The sequence below is a fragment of the Gouania willdenowi genome, chromosome 9, assembly GCF_900634775.1.
Source record: "Gouania willdenowi chromosome 9, fGouWil2.1, whole genome shotgun sequence".
Lineage (NCBI taxonomy): Eukaryota > Metazoa > Chordata > Actinopteri > Blenniiformes > Gobiesocidae > Gouania > Gouania willdenowi.
In genome coordinates, this window is record NC_041052.1 from 35,909,263 (window position 1) to 35,930,510 (window position 21,248).

The 21,248-nt window shown below is 39.2% G+C and overlaps 2 protein-coding genes across 9 annotated transcripts in view; both read right to left on the minus strand.

Moving 5' to 3' along the window:
* Positions 1-5,732: 5,732 nt before the first annotated feature.
* LOC114470263 (acyl-CoA dehydrogenase family member 11) overlaps positions 5,733-21,248 on the minus strand; it is a 28,468-nt gene continuing 12,952 nt past the window's right edge. Inside the window, exons 12-17 of one of the 8 annotated variants that reach the window (XR_003674853.1) lie at positions 20,564-20,671; positions 20,322-20,493; positions 17,922-17,988; positions 16,733-16,932; positions 16,570-16,636; positions 15,444-16,410 (exon numbers count right to left, since the gene is read on the minus strand). Coding sequence is in view for 4 of the 8 variants with exons in the window: in XM_028458340.1 (XP_028314141.1) it covers positions 7,638-7,770; positions 17,922-17,988; positions 20,322-20,493; positions 20,564-20,671 (480 nt within the window). In the remaining 4 variants the exon portion in view is untranslated. Of the gene's footprint in view, positions 7,771-15,442; positions 16,933-17,921; positions 17,989-20,321; positions 20,494-20,563; positions 20,672-21,248 lie in introns of those variants that run through there. The other 7 variants (XR_003674852.1, XR_003674851.1, XR_003674854.1 and 4 more) reach the window with 7 other exon arrangements.
* LOC114470266 (pre-mRNA 3' end processing protein WDR33-like) lies at positions 8,525-12,628 on the minus strand. The gene is made up of 2 exons (XM_028458348.1): positions 10,694-12,628; positions 8,525-10,591 (listed from the first exon to the last, which is right to left on the minus strand). Exons 1-2 carry the CDS (start codon positions 12,160-12,162, stop codon positions 10,264-10,266), a joined length of 1,797 nt encoding a protein of 598 aa, XP_028314149.1. The 5' UTR covers positions 12,163-12,628; the 3' UTR covers positions 8,525-10,263.

A 21,248-nucleotide genomic window follows, 5' to 3' on the forward strand; every position in this document is an offset into this window, starting at 1 on the left:
TAACAATACACACACAATGAAAATCACATCTTTGTGGACCCCTCCGTGATAAAAGTGGCCAATCTCTGTTCTAATTTTATGAGAAAAATATTAGTACTATTATAAGTATTACGCAGATAAAATCCTACTGTCACAAGTAAAAAAATCTTACAATGAAAAAAGTTGGAATTCTACGGAGAAAAAACATTACGAGAATAAAGTATTTTGTTACAAGAATAAAGGTCAAAATATTAGAAGAAGAACGTTTTATGAGAATAAAGTCATAATTTCCAGAAACCCAGTCAAAACTCCCTTTAGTTTTTGTAAAAATACACAGAAATCTAACAACGTGAACAGGTTTAGTTCTTCTACAGAACTTAAAAAATAATAAAATCAAATAAAATGCACAATGGTTATTTGTAATCACAGAGCTTGCCTAACCTTTGTTTATTGGATCCACATTATACACACCTGAGCAGTTAACAAACAGGAGAGATTATGTTGAAGATAAATTATCATAGGTGAAAAAAACAACCACTAGGCTTTGTGTCACGAGTCATTTGGTTGCTCACATGCAGTTTTTTAGGTGAATCATTAGCCTTGGATTAAACCATCTACAGCGTCTAACACAGCCTGTCTTGTCTCCCAGCACTCCTCTCATTAATCCACACACAGTGAGCTTTTACCAAAAGCTTCCATTCAATTGTAAAAGTCACTGTTTTTTATGTTTTTACAGTAAATATAAGATTAAAAAAAGATTAGTGATTGCTAAAATAATAAAGACTTTCACCCTGCGACCCCCAAACAAAAGGTTGCAGAGACCGTACTGGAGGAAAAGACCAAGAATCCCAAATATCCCATTTTTGATTCTGTCTAGAATACAGACTTTTCTGTATTCTAGACATATCTGGTCAAATATGAACCCAACATACAGGTACTGTACATCAGGAAGACAATATATTGTGCAAGCAATATTTAGATTTTGTCATGTATGTGTTCCGTAAATGTCCTCAGGGTGAAAATACCCAGAAATCCTAGATATTCGTTTTTGGATTGTGTCTAGAATAAGGACATCTCTGATGCATATCCTGAGTTTTGTTGATACGCACCATTACTGGTCAAATATGAACCTAATATACAGCATGAAGACAATATATTGTACTGGGATACAAACAATATTTAGATTTTGTCATGTATGTGTTTTATATATGACATTAGGTCATATCTGATGACAGTATTTTTCTAGAATACTGATTAACTCTATGGCATTTCTGGATGTGTCATATATTGATTGTATAGTGTATATCCCTCAAAGCCATATCTTGACTCTGGAACTACTACAAAATATGCATATTTAAGGTTTTGTTAACATGAACCATATCTAATCAAATATAGATGAAGTATACATCTTCTTGTCATATACAAAGTATGAAGATAACGCGATGCAGAATATAGGAAATCAACTTTGAGTAGAATAATGCCAATATCTGTAGCATATATCATCACCTTTTCTCATATAAAACATGTTTATTACAGATTTTTTCATCAGGCCAGTTTTAGGTGAGATATTTAACTGATATCGACAGGTCATGACAATGGACAGATTCTGGTAATTCATACTGGGCAAAAAGGGCCAGAATCCCAGAATATCTCACTGGATATGTCACTGAATTTTCTGTACAATACAGAACATTTCTAATCTATATCCTGGGTTTATTGATATCCCATGACAATATACATCATTAGGACATATCTTATATTAGGATACCAGCAACATCTAGTTTTCGTCGCGTTGTCGATGTTGTACGAGTTAGTGACCTCCATATACATTTCGGGCATGCTAGAAAATTTCTCGTTGTGACAGACAGCAGTCCTAAATCACGATTCTGTACACTATAATAAGTTTAAACTACAATGAATTGATCCGTCCCAAGAAAAAGAAGAAAGAATGGGTGGAGTGAGTGTCAGGGACCAATAGGAACAAATGTCAATTTAAGATTTAGAATTGAGCAGTTCTGACTTTGACCTTGATTTTAAGGCACTTGCAGGGGGGATACAGAAACCACATTCACCTCAGTTGTACATTGTGAGTCAAAGTTTCAGAATCTGTCCTTTGTTTGTCTCTGCATTGTTGCTAGGCCTCAGGGCCACCCAAAACGCCAATTAAGAAACATGGCGACATTGTGAACTTTGACCTTGATTTGATTTGTTTTTCATTTCTTTGTTAAATTGTTTGGCTTCTTTTTTTCTTGTCTGCACATGCTGTCAATGGTCAACACTACAAGAAGTGCAATCTTTTTTAGACAGCAATGCATTTTTTTTATTGTTTTTTTTGTTATTGCAATTAAATAAATTGCATTATTTTATTGCATACTTGTGACCATCACCAGCCCTCCCTAAGGAAGGGTAAGAAACACTTTATTAAAGGGAGAATATAAAAAGAGAGAGCAGTGTTACACCTAGGTGAGGGGGTGGGGGGAGAGAGCAGGGAGGAGCGATTCAAGTGGAGGGGTGGGGAAGAGTTGATTACCGAAAAGTGAGATGTGAAGTTGTAGACGTGAGGCTTAACTCTAATGGTGGTGGCTGTGGGCAGAGGGAAGGAGTGAGTGGTAATACCTGAAACAGGTATTTGGGATCAACGTGTCTAAAGTTAAGCCCACTACAAGTTTTATCCCACATTCCAAGGCATGCTAGTGCATCGCAGACCAATGTATGTGCAAGAAACTGCCACTGCAAACCCAAGCGCCGCCCCCGGACTCGAGGACGCAGCCACCGCCCCCAACCACCCCGGAAAACCCGCGCCAGGACCGGCCAAGCCCGACGGTCCCCAAGAGCACCCATCCGGGACCGGGAACCCCCAAGGGCGAGATCCCGGGCGAATTGTTTGGCTTCTTAATCAATGAAAATATTGATAGTAACATTTTTGGTGTGGGGGCATCTGAGCCTTTTTGTTTCAGTGTACCCCTCGATTTAATTTTTTTTTTAAATGGTAAAATGGTGTTCATAACATAGCTCATAACAGCCCTGATTAACATGATAAAAAAAAACTCCCATTTACAAGGTACAACAGACCATGATTCATGCTGAACTACTACCTGTATGGGTTTGAAGATTCACAAGGTATTATGCACCGTGGCACCCGAGGAATGCACACCTATAGAATGCAACAACCAACCCTGATGAACAGGTTGGGAATAATCCACCTTTTGGGAGGTGGAGCAGATAGAAGGATGCCAGTTGAGCAATTGAGAAAATTAAGAAATACAATAGGTCAATGACTTTGCACTCACAATGGCAGTGCGGGCCGGGCCAGGTCGTGCATGTGTGAAACCATTGGAGGCCCATTGTGTGGCATGTTTAATTAACATTAACTGCAATGTGGGGGAGGGACACAAAGCCTTCTTGGCCTTGTTGGTCAGTTTAAAGAGGATTTCATTTTTATTCTGAATTAAAGAGGAGCTAAAGCTCCCATGTAATGTGATGTGTAATGAATGTCTCAAAGTGTTTCTCCGGGCATAACTTTATGCTGGTGCGTTGCTTTTTCCCTATTTATTTATTGAAGTACATGAAAATACAATAGTTATCACTCTACACATTTCACAACAAACCTAAATGTCCCTGACGTCCCACCTTCAAACACAACCTCATTTGGCCATCCATGAAAAAGCTACTTAACCACGCACTGTTCTATAGCAATACATACTTCCTCGGGGCACTGCACTAGTTAGACTAATACAGTGGTGAGGAGCAGAAAGCATTAATATTTCTAATATGAAAAATACAAATAAAAATAACCTTTCACAATTAGGTCGCAGTGGTGCTGTATCAATACCAGTGAGCCCCTCTGTGTGTGTAAGGTTTAGTACCGATGCATCACGATTTCACCCGTCAATTGTACCAATGCACACTGAATGAATCGATGCACTCACATCTAGATACCGATTCGTATCAATGAATCTCCACATCCTTATTGCACATGTATTTTGAAGGCAGGGACAAGGCTGTTTTTATAGAATTTTCATGCCAGTTACAAAATCAATTATCTAAATTCAATTACGATTCAATTAAGTTTACAACAGCAACACATTTGTTCAAGTACAATTATAATTATAATTACGCCATAATTCTAATTAATTATCATTTACGCGGGTAGAATTATAATTGACCCCAACCCTGCCTGTGTCACACCTGGGCCATGTTTGGTTCACATGCCTTATGCCAGCTGCATGCTACTGTGCCGGCTTCATGCCAAACGTGGGTCAATCACTTAATGTCATTATTGACTCTGGACCCACTATAGAATTCCAAAAATCTCCAATGCAAATTCAGTGTTTTCTTGGCATAAACAATATCTACTCAAATGGATGAAGTAGTCATCTCCCTATCATATACTAAGTATAAATATGACATAATGCATTATAGAACATATTTACACCCTATTTTGAGTAAAATGGCAATATAGTTGTAGCTCATATCATCACTGTGCCTCAATAAATATACGTACAGATTTGTCATCTCAGCTCAATGTTTTCAGAATGCTGATTAAATCTCTGGCATACTGTATCTGTACGTGTCAAAATGCAGTCAATATTTACTTCAAATTTACGTTTAATGGGTACCTGTGTCAGTATACACTAAGAAAATGTCAATTGATGGCCCAGACGGCTGGCATAGACACAGGAGTCAGGAGCAGTCAGCAGGAGTCAGTAGGATTCGTGAGGAGTCAGGAGGGAGTGGCTGGATGTCAGATAGTAAAAAGGGAGTCTCATTTCGTTGACTCCGTCAAAAATGTTAGAAACATAGAAAATTCCAATAGGCGTTATTGTGATAGCCTGCTTACAGAGGAAGAAGTTGTTAAATCCATTGGCCTCCTCAAAAATAATAAATCACCGGGCACTGATAGATTATTTGCAGAATTGTATAAATTATTTTCAGATGATTTGGCACCATTTTACGACAAGTTTTCATAGAAACCATTGAAAAAAGTTTTCTTCCACCGAGTCTTAATCAAGGTCTAATTACTTTCCCAAACCTAACAAAGACACACTATTTATTGATAATTGGCGACCAATATGTTTACTGAATAATGACTACAAAATGAAGGCTCTTATGCTTGCAACAAGAATTAATGATGTTTTACATATAATCATCGATGAGACACAGTCTGGCTTTATGAAAAACCGACACATATCTAATAATAATAGACTTGTGCTAAATATTCTAGACTACTTTGACTTTTATAAAGCCTTCAACATGAATTTATCTTTCTATCGCTTAAAAAATTTGGCTTTGGTGATGTGTTCTGTAGTGCCATAAATGCTCTATAAGTATGAAAAATGGCACAACATCCAGAGTCAATCTTAAACGCGGTATCCGTCAGGGATGCTCGATAAGCCCATATCTTTACTTGCTTTGTACTCAAATCCAGCGTCTTATATTTATACTACTGGTATGAGAGGAATTTCGGTAACTGGTAGAGAATTTTAATAAGCCAACTGGCTTTCTAAAAAATAATAGTCAGGTACTTATTGCTCTGCAAATCATAGACGACTTCTCTAATGCTTCTGGATTGTCTCTGAATTTAAACAAATGCAAAATGCTACCAATAAAAAAATTTGTATTGATTCAAGTATCTGTAATATAAGCATAGTAGAAGAAGTTACTTACTTACGTTTATTCATTTGTAAAGACCCAAAACTTCAAATGTCAATAAATTTTACCCCAATGATCAAGAAAACACAAACTAAATTGAATCAGTGGTTGCAAAGAGATTTAATTCTTAGAGGAAGAGTTGTCAGAGCACGGCTGTCAGAGATGATTGAAACCTGCCAGAAGGCACTGGACAGTAATAGAAAAAAGGGTGTCGAGCCAAGATCTACTCACCTACACACAGACAGTCAACACTTTTCAAAAGCCCCCCCCCCCCCCCTCCTACTTCAGACAGAACATCTATCTATCTGCATGTGAGTGAGGTGGAAGAAAACTCAGGAGATGTGTAAAACATTTATTGTTTCTGTGGTGTGTGTTTTTTATTTTTCCTACCTCGTTCTAATTTTAGCGTGTGGGTACTGTGTATGTGTATAGGGTCAAAATGTTTACACTGTACTATAGCACACTCATTGTAATAGAATAAAAAGTGGACTCTTCAAAGTAGAGCAGCCATTTTTGATGAGACACTTGGTGTAGAGGGGAAAAAAGATCAAGCAGATCTAGTATAGAGTTAGGGACATTGCACTAAACTGTCCTGGGTAGTGGCAGAAATGGGAATAGTGTAGCAAAAATGCATTAAAAGAAGCAAAAATATGTCAAGAAAATATGATGAAAATAGGTTAAAGTTTACTGAAATTGCCAAACAAAAAAGGGTAGAAGTAAGCAAAAATGGGCTCTATTCTCCTGTTTGTGCTTAAGCTTATGTGCATATCTCCTACCACACGTAAATAGACTCACAGCGCATTGAGTCTGTGAATGAAGGCGGTCTGAAGTGATTTATGTACAATGAGGCGGACTGGGCCATGATGTCATTTTTTGGGCTGTCTGGAAATCACGGTTTTCCTAACACTTGTAAACGTCATTGAAATCCGTGAAAATGAAAAAGCACACTTAATTTGAAAAGCATTTGCTGCAGGTTTGCAGAAAAAATGCTAGGTGTAGAAGCTGCGATCCAATGAGTGTCCTTCTTTAATACAGAGGAGATGGAGATGTTTTTTTAAATATGTTACGCTTTCATTTATTCAGACAACTTTCATTGAAATTTACTTTGATCTCCTGACAATTTTGACTGCCAACTGTCAGTCTTCCTCAGAAGCATCTACTGATCGCTTTGATGTGTTCTTATGAGGTCTTTCTGTCAATATCTCTGTGGAAAACTGACAACTGGCAGTCGAAACATGTCAGTAGATCAAAGTACCGGTAAATTTCAAAGTAAACTTCTTGAAAAAAGTTGTCTGAATAAATAAATAACATATTACATTCAGTTTTGTCTCGTCTTGAACTGGTAAATTTGTAAATGTTGATGGATAAGCCTTTGGCATGTTCGTGTTGCCCCTCCCCCACAAGTTATCATCTCAATTAATGTTTCCAGGCCTCTCCAATAGAAGCAATCACATAACTGGCTGATCAATAATCAGTATGAATAGATTTTTTCTGAGTCTCTTTTTAACAATATACATTTTAGGACATCCTCAGGTCTCAGAGTGAGGTCATAGACATCAGGTAAACCTCTGTTATTTATCAGAACAAACGGCATCAAATGACACGGCCTAAGGCTTCAAAATAAAAGTTATCAGACTCAATGGCTTCAGGCCGTAAAACAAGACATGATTTTTGGAGAAACTGGAAATACACTTGACGTCATCATTCCATTTGGTCTTATAAATGACAGGTTTTCCTGATACTTCACTGAAACCTGATGATGTTCTAAAATGTGCACCATACTTTTGCCATATTATGAGTCTGTGTTGCATAAATTGTAACTAAGTCCAAACTTCTCGTACAATATATGAACTTAAGCAGACAGGAGAATGCATGTCAGGCCAGATTTGACTGGGAATGCGCACATTCACTGGGAAAAGCTGGGAAATGATTACAGCTACTGGTATCTAATGTGTGTGCTATTTGGGGCTTAGATTTCGTGGTTAAAATCCTAATCCTATCAGTGATCACTCTTTGGCCGTCCTCCAGCCTTGTGTTGGACGCTCAAAGACCAGCGCAGCATCAAGTGTTGGAAAGCCTGCATCATAGTGACCTCTTCTTTGTTTAGTTGTCACGAGACACAAGTCCTGTTCACACCACCTGATGAGAGGAACACACTTACATTACACACTCAGTACAATAAAGATGGGCAACTTTTATCACAGCAAGGACACAAACGTTGTTACGACTGAGGTCGTATATGTGAGTGTGTCTGTCTATGCTGTGTGTGTGTGTGCTTTGGTGGGTGTGTCTTGTCAGCCTATCATCTGGGATTCATTCCACCTGCGGAGGAAGGGATAGAGTGACGGGTCCCTTCCTGATTGGTCAAACCTCCACAGGCCGACCAGTCAAAGGGGAGGAGACAACGCTGCCTGACGGCGCGGCGGGGCAGAGAGAGGCTCATCGTGTCACTCTTCACTGGTCTCAACCATCGGAGCAGACAGCAGTCAGGAGTGTAAGACGAGTGTGAGAGACTTTTGAGCGGCCGTATTTGTTTTGTGTTTATTTTGGCCCACAGCTCCCTCCTTTAGTTGATTCTCTTTTGTGTTGTAAATTGTAAATAAATAATTGTAAACTTAGTTTTGCTGATGTGTCTGCTTGAGACCAGGGAAAGGTGGCACACCTTCATCTTACGGTCCAGTTCTCCTAGGCTGGGCCACAACAACATGATCATTTTATCAACATTATTGTCAGCAATAGAATAATTACCAAACTGAGCATTAACACAGAAAAGAATTGTGTGTGTTTTACTGTTTATTTTTTATTTTTGCTGTCATCTTGTGTGTTTTTTGGAGTCAATTTGTGCAATTTGTATGTTTCTTGTTATTTCATGTTAATGTTTCCATCGTTGTTTTGTGTGTTTGTTGTGATTTTGGGTTTTAAGAGTCAGTTTTATGTAATTTTGTGTATTTCTTTGATCATTTTGTAGCTTTGTTGGTGTTTTGTGTTATTAATTGTGATTTTCTCTTTCTGGAGTTCTTAATGTAAATTTTTGTTTTTTAAAAAAATATTTTTCTCTAATTTTATGTTTTGGAGTTTTTTGAGTACGGTATCAAATTTGTATTTTTTGATGTCATTTGGACAACTTTCAGTCATTTGTGTGTTTTTGGAGTCATTTTATGTATTTTGGGGGGTGTTTTGTATTATGTTTTTGTTATTTGTTCATTTTTGTCATTTTTTGTGTGCTTTTAGGGTCTGTACTACAAAGCTAGAAAATGCATCCGGGATATCTCTCCATTTGCGGGCTTCACCTAACCAAACAATCTCCGACATAGGGCAGCTGTACTAGGAAGCAGATTATGAACATGTTAACCCAGGTGATTTCAACCTGGCGACATGCACGTTCACATGAAATGGGTGAAGATTGAAGCGTCTGCATGTACTGCTGAAGCTGCCACTTCAGCTGCTGCTTAAACTGCAGCTTCATCTACTGCTGCACGCTGAGCTGTTCCTCGTGAAGACCTGCTCCTACTTGCTGAGGCCCTGTTGCTTTCTGAGGTTCTGTTGCTTCCAGAGGTCCTTCTACTTGCTGAGGTCCTCTAACTTGCTGTGGTCCTCTAACTTGCTGTGGTCCTCTAACTTGCTGTGGTCCTCTAACTTGCTGAGGTCTTCTTACTTGCTGAGGTCTTCTTACTTGCTGAGGTCCTTCTACTTGCTGAGGTCCTCTTACTTGCTGAAGCCCTGCTGCTTGCTGAGGTCCTCTTACTTGCAGAGGTCCTCTTACTAGCTGTGGTAAGTAAGATCCTCCTTCTACTTGCTGAGGTCATCTCACTTGCTGTGGTAAGATCCTCATTCTACTTGCTGAGGTCCTCTTACTTGCTGAAGACCTCCTACTCCCATTATCTGACTCATAGTGTTCATCTGACGCTCCCAGGGAAACTGTATATATTTTTGAAAGATCTGCTGCGTGTGTCAAACCTTTACCACGTTCCAAACAGACTGAACTTTAACCCTTCTTCTTCTTCTTTCTTGGTTATTAACATGTTGCAACCAACTTGAATAGGAATATGTTGCCACCTACTGTACTGGTATGTATAAACTGTACTGGACTGTGGTAAGCTTCTATATATACTCCTACTCTAATCCTGAGATAAAAGCCACAAAAAAGAACCCTGGCACTGAGACTCCTCCCACTTTAGAACTCTCCATACATGAAATATTCTTCACGATGAGAATGCTTTTGACGACATATCGTAAACGATAACATATTGCACATTCTTACTGCGATCATAAAAGCAGAATGAAATGTAGATTTTTAAAAAGATCTGAGGCACTCAGAGAGTCTGTAGCTAAAAAGCCTTTATTCCATTAGGGCTATTTAATTATAAAAACAATGCCAACATGTTTCAGCCTAACAGGCCTTCACTTTTAAACTAAAGTCTCTCTTACCGCTTTTCCACCGGGCAGGAGCTGGAGCTAAATTGGAGCTTGCGCGTGTTTTGGCTCCGAGCCATTCTGTTTCCACCAACATAGCTCCAGCTCTCGGAGCCAAAAACCAAAAAAGTAGATGCAGTAGGTTTGGGCTTAAAGAGAGATCAGCTTTTTTGGGTTCAACGTTTTCTTTTGGCAAAACGTTGTTGTGTAAACAGTGCATTAATGTTCATACTGAAGCATGGACACTATGTGACTCTTCTTTAGAGATTCCTGCCGCTGCATCTCCTGCTGCAGAATCTGCTTGGAGGTCTGTGCGTCACTCTCATGCAGCAGTCGCTGCATGTACTGCTGAAGCTGCGACTTCAGCTGCTGCTTAAACTGCAGCTTCATCTGCTGCTGCACGCTGTGCTGTTCCTCCTGAAGACCTGCTCCTACTTGCTGAGGCCCTGTTGCTTGCAGAGGTCCTCCTACATGCTGTGGTAAGTGAGATCCTCCTCCTACTTGCTGAGGTCCTCTCACTTGCTGAGGTTGTCTTACTTGCTGTGGTAAGTAAGATCCTCCTCCTACTTGCTGAGGTCCTCTCACTTGCTGTGGTCCTCTTTCTTGCTGAGGTCCTCTTACTTGCTGAGGTCGTCTTACTTGCTGTGATCCTCTTTCTTGCTGAGGTCCTCTTACTTGCTGAGGTCGTCTTACTTGCTGAGGTCCTCTCACTTGCTGTGGTCCTCTTTCTTGCTGATGTCCTCTTACTTGCCGAGGTTGTCTTACTTGCTGTGGTAAGTAAGATCCTCCTCCTACTTGCTGAGGTCCTCTCACTTGCTGTGGTCCTCTTTCTTGCTGAGGTCCTCTTACTTGCTGAGGTCGTCTTACTTGCTGTGATCCTCTTTCTTGCTGAGGTCCTCTCACTTGCTGAGGTCCTCTCACTTGCTGTGGTAAGTGAGATCCTCCTTCTACATGCTGAGGTCCTCTCACTTGCTGTGGTAAGTGAGATCCTCCTTCTACATGCTGAGGTCCTCTCACTTGCTTTGGTAAGTAAGATCCTCCTTCTACTTGCTGAGGTCCTCTCACTTGCTGTGGTAAGTAAGATCCTCCTTCTACTTGCTGAGGTCCTCTCACTTGCTGTGGTAAGTAAGATCCTCCTTCTACTTGCTGAGGTCCTCTTACTTGCTGTGGTAAGTAAGATCCTCCTTCTACTTGCTGAGGTCCTCTTACTTGCTGTGGTAAGTAAGATCCTCCTTCTACTTGCTGAGGTCCTCTCACTTGCTGTGGTAAGTAAGATCCTCCTTCTACTTGCTGAGGTCCTCTCACTTGCTGTGGTAAGTAAGATCCTCCTTCTACTTGCTGAGGTCCTCTCACTTGCTGTGGTAAGTAAGATCCTCCTTCTACTTGCTGAGGTCCTCTCACTTGCTGTGGTAAGTAAGATCCTCCTTCTACTTGCTGAGGTCCTCTCACTTGCTGTGGTAAGTAAGATCCTCCTTCTACTTGCTGAGGTCCTCTCACTTGCTGTGGTAAGTAAGATCCTCCTTCTACTTGCTGAGGTCCTCTCACTTGCTGTGGTAAGTAAGATCCTCCTTCTACTTGCTGAGGTCCTCTCACTTGCTGTGGTAAGTAATATCCTCCTCCTACTTGCTGAGGTCCTCTCACTTGCTGTGGTAAGTAAGATCCTCCTTCTACTTGCTGAGGTCCTCTCACTTGCTGTGGTAAGTAAGATCCTCCTTCTACTTGCTGAGGTCCTCTCACTTGCTGTGGTAAGTAAGATCCTCCTTCTACTTGCTGAGGTCCTCTTACTTCCTGTGGTAAGTAATATCCTCCTCCTACTTGCTGAGGTCCTCTCACTTGCTGTGGTAAGTAAGATCCTCCTTCTACTTGCTGAGGTCCTCTTACTTGCTGTGGTAAGTAATATCCTCCTCCTACTTGCTGAGGTCCTCTCACTTGCTGTGGTAAGTTAGATCCTCCTTCTACTTGCTGAGGTCCTCTTACTTGCTGTGGTAAGTAATATCCTCCTCCAACTTGCTGAGGTCCTCTCACTTGCTGTGGTAAGTAAGATCCTCCTTCAACTTGCTGAGGTCCTCTTACTTGCTGAAGACCTCCTACTCCCATTATTTGACTCATAGTGTTCATCTGACGCTCCCAGGGAAACTGTATATATTTTGAAAGTTCTGCTGCGTGTGTCTAACCTTTACCACGTCCTAAACAGACTGAACTGTGGTAAGCTTCTATATATACTCCTACTCTAATCCTGAGATAAAAGCCACAAAAAAGAACCCTGGCACTGAGGCTCCTCCCACTTTAGAACTCTCCATACATGAAATATTCTTCACGATGAGAATGCTTTTGACGATATATCGTAAATGATAACATATTGCACATTCTTACTGCGATCATAAAAGCAGAATGAAATGTAGATTTTTAAAAGGATCTGAGGCACTCAGAGAGTCTGTAGCTAAAAAGCCTTTATTCCATTAGGGCTATTTAATTATAAAAACAATGCCAACATGTTTCAGCCTAACAGGCCTTCACTTTTAAACTAAAGTCTCTCTTACCGCTTTTCCACCGGGCAGGAGCTGGAGCTAAATTGGAGCTTGCACGTGTTTTGGCTCCGAGCCATTCTGTTTCCACCAACATAGCTCCAGCTCTCGGAGCCAAAAACCAGAGTTACAGGTCTGGGTATATAATGGGTAGATAATCCCTAATTCATCTGTGAAAAAAAATAAAAGAACGTTTTTTCTTCCTCTCCTTTTCAAACTAGAAAACCGTTTTACTGTTTTAATCAAAAAAACATAAAACAAACTAATATTGGCCAGTTTTTCGATTGTTGTGTGTCCTTTTCTTCTTTTCCTTTTTACAATTGAATATTGAAAAACAGCAGTTTCCGTTTTCCATTTCCTTTCCCCTTTTAGAATTAAAAGTAGAAAATCAGCTGTTTCCTTTTTCCATTCTGAACTTTGAAGCGAAAAAAGTCACATGACACGAGGTCACGTGGTCTGGCTTTTTTTTTTTTTTTTTTTTTTTTCAGCCGACATGCGGAAGTGATCGTGTCAGAATAAAAGCATAGAGGGAGAGAAAATATAAAGCAGGCACATGATCGATTACAGAGGGTGATAGATCATTAAAACGGTTTATAAAATCTACATAAAGATCCATTTTTGGGTCATTTTTATTTCGACATGAAATTAAACTGACGCTTACCACCAGCACGAACGGAGTTACAAAAAATGACCAGCAGGTGGCACTGTGGGGATATGTTTCTTCGTTGCAGGCACGATTTCATGAATGTTCACATGTAAAAAAAAAAAAAAAAAATACAGTGAACACATGAGTTGGAGATTGTCTTTTTATGAACCATATGGTTTACCTAGCAATGTAATTTTGGAGCTCTTGAATGAGCTCAGAGCAGGCTTGATTTATTTATTTATTTATTATTATTATTATTATTATTCAGTTTTTATTTAAATTTGCATTTACATTATTTAAATAATTACAAGATCAAACACTATATGATTCCATATGGCAAATCAATATACAATATAAAAAGTGCAGGAACCAGGAAGAAAACATGGGCACAATGAACATCCTAGTAGATGTAAAAGGTCAGAGTTACTGTAACTATCTATAGGTTTACAAGCAAAAAAGATAAGTTTCTCCTAAATCCAACTTGCATCACAAGATCATTATCTATTGGCAATCATTAATCAAATGTATTATAATATCTGGTACATTTACAACATTTATTACTTTTATTTTTGTATTTATTTACTTTTTGTGATTATTATTATTGTTGTTGTTGTTATTATTATTATTAAATACCTTAAAGATGCCTTAATAGAGGGCATATTTGCAGTTAGTAAAGACAGTTTGAAGTCTTTATTGTGAGGTCAGGATTCTGATGGCCTGGGGAATGAAACTATTGCTGGACCTAGCAGTTCTGTGTCTGACGCTGTGGAACATGTGTCAAACTCTAGGCCCGGGGGCCAAGAGTTTGACATTTATAAATGCAAATTTAAATAAAAACTGATTTATGTATATAAAACCTATGTAGAATACATATTGTGAAAAGAGTAACATAAGCTAAATATTTTTTTGTTTGATATTATGTAGAGAACCTTGTTTAGTTTTGTTGTGATAAGGTACGTATGTATAAGCTTTGCTTCAACCTACACCCTATCGGCTGAAGAATTACATAATTGAGTGTTGTTTGTTTTTGTTTTTTTGTTGTGAAGACTGTCGAAATAAATAAAACATTCAAACGTTAAAAAAAGGAAGAAAATGGCAATGCAGATTTTCTTCCATGGAGCAGTCAGAGACGTGGTTCATGGACCAGAACCAACAGGACCAGGACTACGTCCATGGTCCATAACCTCCAGCTCATGATGAACTCCAAAGCACTGGTTGGACAGGTGTTGATTCTGGAGCAGACAGAGGCAAGCTTTGGCCCTTTGTAATAGAAAACCCAGAATCCTTTTTAAGTAAATGTTTATATATAGAGTCGGTTTGTAAATCCATTTTTACTTTGTGTAAATAAAGTTACTTATTCTTTATTCAACAAGGACTTTGTTCATTGTTTAATGCCTACTTGTAAGCACACACATTTATTTTATTTTTTTTCAGATAATTTAATTGCTCTTCACATCCACACATTCTGAGTTTCAAACATCAGCATTTGATTTATTTATTTTGTGCCACAAGATAGAAACAAAACATGCCCTACACACTATTAGGTTTGTATTTTTTTTATTTTGATACATTTATAGAATTGAAAAGTTCATGCAATACACACATTAAAATAGAATGCAATTGAGATGTCCTCAAATCAGTATTTATTGAAACAAATCAAACAGCAGCAATAGGTATAACACAGATGTGGGAGTCAATAAGGTGTCGTTGATCATTATTAACACAAGTTGGACAGCATGATGAGGGCACACAAACATGTTTCAATACAGCAACCATTCAGTCATACACAGTAGGTCCTTGGTCCAAACGTAGATGAATGGAACGACATCAGGACACGTTAGTCACAAATGATCTGCTTGTGACTGCTGACCAGGGCTCTCCATCCCTCCTCCTGCTCTTGGACCTCTCAGCCACCTTCGACACTGTTGATCATACCATCCTCCTACGCCGTCTGCAACACTGGCATCTCACATACAGCACTTCAGTGGTTTCAGTCCTACTTGACTGATAAAGTTGAGTATGTGGCCCTGGGGGGAGCCAGGTCGAGGACTTACACTATCACCTGTGGAGTGCCTCAGGGGTCGTTCTCGGCCTCACCCTCTTTTCCATCTACAGTATATGCTCCACCTGGGCCACATCATCAGCAGGCATGGAGTTGCCTGCCACTGCTATGCTGATGATACTCAGCTCTATGTCAGGTTGTACCCCACATCCCCCACATCATCCCTCCCCACTCTCACCGCCTGCCTGGAGGAGACAAAGACATGAATGACTGACAACTTCCTTCAGTTAAACAGCTCTAAAACTGAAGGTCTCCTCATTGGGACCCCACACCAACTTTGATCCTCCCCCCTGACCGTTTACTCATTTGCTGGCCATGACATTCCTCTCACATCCTCCATTATAAACTTGTTTGTTTGATTTGACCCCCACCTATCATTTAACAACCACATCCAACATATCTGGAAGACTGTCTTCTTTCACCTCCAGAACACCTCCCTCTCCCGTCTTGATGCAGAGAAGCTGGTTCATGCCTTTGTCTCCTCCCGGCTCGATTACTGCAATGCGCTCCTCATCGGGAACCCTGGCAGGAGCCTGCAGAGATTGCAGGACATTCAGAACTGCGCTACCAGGGTCCTGATGAGGGTGCGCAAATCTGAACACACCACACCCATCCTGTGTAACCCTCATTGGCTTCCCGTTAGGTTCAGGATTGAGTATAAACTCTGCCTCCTGACCTATCAGTGTGTCTACGGCAGTGCACCAGTATACCTCAAAGAACTCCTCCATAGTCACAAACCTACTCAACATCTCTGCTCCTCTAACAGTCACCAACTCCATGCCCCCAAGACAAATTTTCGAACTATGGGAGATGAGGCCTTTCAGGCGGTTGCGCCTCGACTGTGGATGCCCTCCCCAAATACTTGAGGGTACCACGATCTATTGAGGCTTTTAAAAACAAACTACAAACCCACCTATTCGCTATTGCATTTTCTTAATATGTTTCTTGCTGTTTTTACTGTTTGGTGTTTTTATTTCCATGTAGCACTTTGAGATGAGTTTTTCATATGTAACGTGCAGTACAAATAAAATGTATTATTATTATTAGTTTGACACAAACTTCTGATGATTCTGGTCGTATTGAGTCGCAGCAACAGTGCGGTCACGGACGTGCACAGCCAGCAATAAGAACATCTGTAATGATAAATGATAAACTCTATAATGATAAACAAACATATCATAATAAAGTTATTGCCTTTATCTGCTGTACAGGCGTAGTTGAAGCTAAGTAGCTTAGCAAAGGCTAACACTAACACGGTAATTCTTAGGCAATAAAACGTCTTTGATAATTACCTGTTCACAAACGTTGTTGCAGATTCCTGTGACTCCGATGAAGACGGGTAGAGTTGTTCAGCAGAATCTTTACGTAGGATAGGATGTCAACAGTCAAAGCATGGGCTTCATTATGGCGCAAGTGCTTAATGGTAAACTGCTACGTAATCAGTGACGTACTGACGTTTTGTGGTGACGCAAGGACGTGGCTCCAACTTGCCGCTGCTGCGGTGGAATACCAAACCGGCTCCTCAGCTAAACAGGAGTAGCTCTGAAGTAGCACTAACTCCAACTATAGCTCCAAACAAAAACCCTGTGCTCTTGGTGGAAAAGCCCTATCTGAGTGCCTCAGATATTTTTGAAACTCTAAGTTGGATCCCAGAACTGAAGAGCACAAGGAAGACAACAGATTTTTTCAAGCAACTTTCTAACACAAGAAACCCATGCAGCACTCCATGCAACCGTTTTTTGAAATGTAGATTTGTTTTTAAAACTATTACAAATACAAGGAAAGAAAAACATATATGTACACATCCATGCACACTAATTGGTTGTGGCTCTCCAAGTTTGGCTCTGTGGCTCACTTTGGCTCTGTCCTGACGAGACTTCGCGCTCATTGGACAGCGTAATTGTCCTTGGCCTCCACTTTTATAATTGCAGACTCTTCATTGATTTGTCTCATTTATTTTCATTGTTTAGCATTTCTGTTGTTTATAAACCAATGTGTTGAATTGTTGATGTAATCCTTGATTATTGCTTATTTTTTTATTATCTGTTGTTTTTGGTTTATTTGGGTAGGGTTATTACGTCTACTTTGTTTGTGGTGGTATGGGGGCTGCCCTTATTGCACGTGTTTAATTGTGTTTTCTTTTTGTTTGACAGGTGTTGGGTACTGTGCAGTTTGGATCCTGCGCTTTTTGTTACAGCTATCGTGGTATGCCCCAGCCCTGCCTTTTCCTTTGCAGGTCCTCATACCATTTGTTTTCCTCTGTTTAGTCTGCTTGTATTACTTAGTGTTAATAAAGTAGTTATAAGTGTTTGGAATCATCCTCTGAACTGTGCGCCATATTTATTACAATTTATATCCTGGGGTGCAAGTCCCAAGATGGCGTTGTTGCCATTAGCATTGCAACACATCAACGGCCATCGTCCTAATCCTACTTATTGTACCTATTGTATCTTCTGTAATATGGTGGGTTTTTGGAGTAATTTTGTTTACTTTGGGGGCCACAAAATTAGACCAAGGGCATGTGGCTGCGAGGCCATCAGCTAGATGTATATGTCTGGAGTATAACAATAGACAATCTATAGCATGCACAGTATAACAGGGTATAACAATTTAAGATACCATTCACATATATTATTGTACATACCTGAGAGCAGCGTATACATCCACTGAGGACGCCTCTTTCCAGCATGCCTGATCAATGAGAAGAGCACCTGTGGAAGGAAGGAAACATTCATGTTCAACATGTTCATTCATTTCATTCTAACTTGTTTCATTCTTGAGTTAAAATGTGACAATAGTATCGATATTGGATCGTCAGTTAGTTTAATACTGTATATGGCATTAAGATTAACAATTTTTTTGATTTAATAACACAACTTAAGCATTGCATTAAAAGGACAATGTAATAAAACTAAAGTAGTATAATTGGCAGCTGACTATTAAATAGATATTATTAGATTAATTTGTGTCCCCATAAAGGGAACTGACATTAAATTTGACGAGTTTAATATTAAGGAAATGCAATCAACGTTTTTTATTCTTTATATATATATATATATATATAGAGAGAGAGAGAGAGATACTGTATATATCTAGTTATTTTCTAACTATTTTCTTTTCTACAGTTTTTTTTTACCATTAATAAAAAAACTATTATTATTATTATTTTTATTATTATTAATACTATGAAATTATTATTCTTTTTCCCTCTCAACTCTTTCCTTTCTACTTCACACATAAAAGTGACTGCATCATATGAACAATTGAAGTCACTGTAAACATTTCTAAACATACGTTTTTCACTTATGGAGCCAATAACTCATTGTTAAAAACAAATTACCAACACCTCCATGCTGTCTAGATGCAATTTGTGTCTTTGTGTATTTTTGTCTTAAAGCTGCAGCATGTATAATTGTGAGACGCTCCCCCCTCCCTTCCTGTTTTGAAACCAATCATCCTTTACCGGCATCCTTGTGAACGCACACAACGTGGAACTCTTAGCGACTTTTTTCTCAATAAAGACGAGTGACAAATGTAGGGACTTTATCTTGTGTTGTTGGAGAGTTTTCTGATGTTTTAGAAACATGAAAGCATTTATCACTCGCTGCTGTAAGGACAGTAAATTTGTTTCTCTTAGGTTTACATGTGATGTATCCCACAGTCCGCCCCACATACTGCGTCAGAGGGACCTCCGCGGAGTCCGTTCCACCCGATCACGTTTGTCCTTTAACCTGTGGCTTCTCTACGTCGGTCTTCTTTTGTCCGCATGTCATTGCCGTGTAACCGCTAAGGCTGAACAATTAATCGCATTTGCGATATTCTCGCGATTTTCTAATAGCAAAGGCTCAGCTCACTAATTCTCCTTTCGCACAATTTTTCATTGTTAATGTGTTTGATATGCTTGATTTGAATATTTGTATTGTTTAGATAGTTGGTTTAGTGTTTTGTTAATAAATAAAATGAAGTTATTTATACAGTGTTTTTTATTTATACATTTAGTGTTTTATTTAGAACTATTTATTTTGTATTTTTCATTTATTTTGTGTGCCATATTGTTAAAAATGTTCAAAAATAAACTGATGTTCATTATTATTGTTTTTTGTTATTTTGTGTTTTTCATTGATAAGAGTAGTAGTATAGTAGTATACCCATCCCTAATGTTGAAGGGGTAAAGCCACAAATTTGTTTGCTTCATTGTTGTAATCTGTGCTTTAAAATTTACATTTCATGTTTATTTAAAGTTTAAATAAATCTGAAATTGTTTATAATGAAACAAATTGATTTATTGCTTGTGTTCATTGAAAAACACGACAAGAAGCCCTTGAAAAAATAATCGCACATTAAATCGCAATCGCAATATTGAGGAAAAAAATCGCAATTAGATAATTTTCCAAAATCATTCAGCCCTAGCAACCACTTAGCCTCACGTCATGATGGGGACTTCTGCTGGAACATCCGCCATTACACTTTTACTATTGATGGTACGTGAACGCGCGCAGCCAAAACAGCTCATGAAGCGCTGATTGGCTGAAAACCAGCGTCACACTCCTGGATTTCTAAAGTCAAAATATAAAGCCAAGATAAGGAGAAAAGATTCACTGTCCAATCAGAACACTTTGGATCACAATATGCTCAAAGAGGATTATGGATTTATAACAAAATGACGCCCAAGAAAACTTACATACTGCAGCTTTAATAAGTGAATTTCTGACAGTTGTTAGAAATCTGCCTTTAAACGCTAACAGCTGGTGTTTGCCTGAAATTTCCTGGCCCCAAACATTGCTCCGCAGCAGCTATAATTGAATTCGTAAATTTTAAGGAACTAAAATATTTACATCTGAATTATTTGGTAATTTACGCAATAATTCATGGTTTCTCATGTTCTTTCCCTCAATAACACACATAGGCCATTAAGGAAACTACTGTAACAGTGAGTTTGGAATGAGTTGAATACTGAGGAACCGTAATCAATAAGAACCATACGTTTTATGTTAAACAGGAAGAACCGAGGGAGTATTCTTAAGGGAAACTTAAAAGTTCCCACCTGTGTAGATCCGAGCCAGACTGTATGCCAGGTCTCTGGCTGCTGCCTCCATGTAGTCGGCTCCTCTGGAAGATGCTACTTTAATAAACTCCTCCAGGTCAGACACAGCACCGTCAACTGCTTTCACAGCCGGAGACAGCGAGGAGAAGCTGGAGGCTCCAGCCAGAAGGGACTGGGAAGGAATGGAAACCAGTGTAGCTCACAGGTAGGAATTACACTTATACTGGATCCCAGTCTGGTACCTTAGTGTGAGAGAAGTAAGCCTGAAGGACCATTCCTGAGCTGCGAGCCACACAGCGCAGCACATCCAGAGACAGAACATTCGTCGTACCTTCCCATATACTCAACACCTGAGAGAGATCAGGAAAAAGTGAGCTTCAATAAAAGTAAAAGCTGATAAACGTCTTAAATAGGGATGCACCGAAAACTGAAATATTAGTACCATTTGCATTGATGGCTCTGAATGTGTACTAACCTCACTATAATTAAAACATTGCAATTGTATAAATTAATATTAATGCTTCAAATAACAATGTGAAAATATTTATTTAGCACTGACATTCCAACAAGGCACAAAATAATATTTAAATATATATCTATAATATTTTAACTTGACCCCACTCATACATTAAAGGATCATAGGGCAGGATTTGTGAAAAAATAAACGTTCATTTTAAATTTTAATGCTGATGAAGCGTTCTAAACCTAAAAGAAAAAGCCCACACACATTTCTCCCTATTGCCTTGAAAAGATTGTGACACATTTTGTACTGCAATTACGGGGCCAAATTTCTTCTTTCTTGACAGCTTGGAGAGGCGTTCACTCTGCCGGAAATGAAGAAGAAGAAGAAGAAGATGGCTGTGGACCAAATTGCTGTTTGGTTCCGCGGAGGCATGCGCGAGGCTCTTGCAGTAAACAGTCACATGA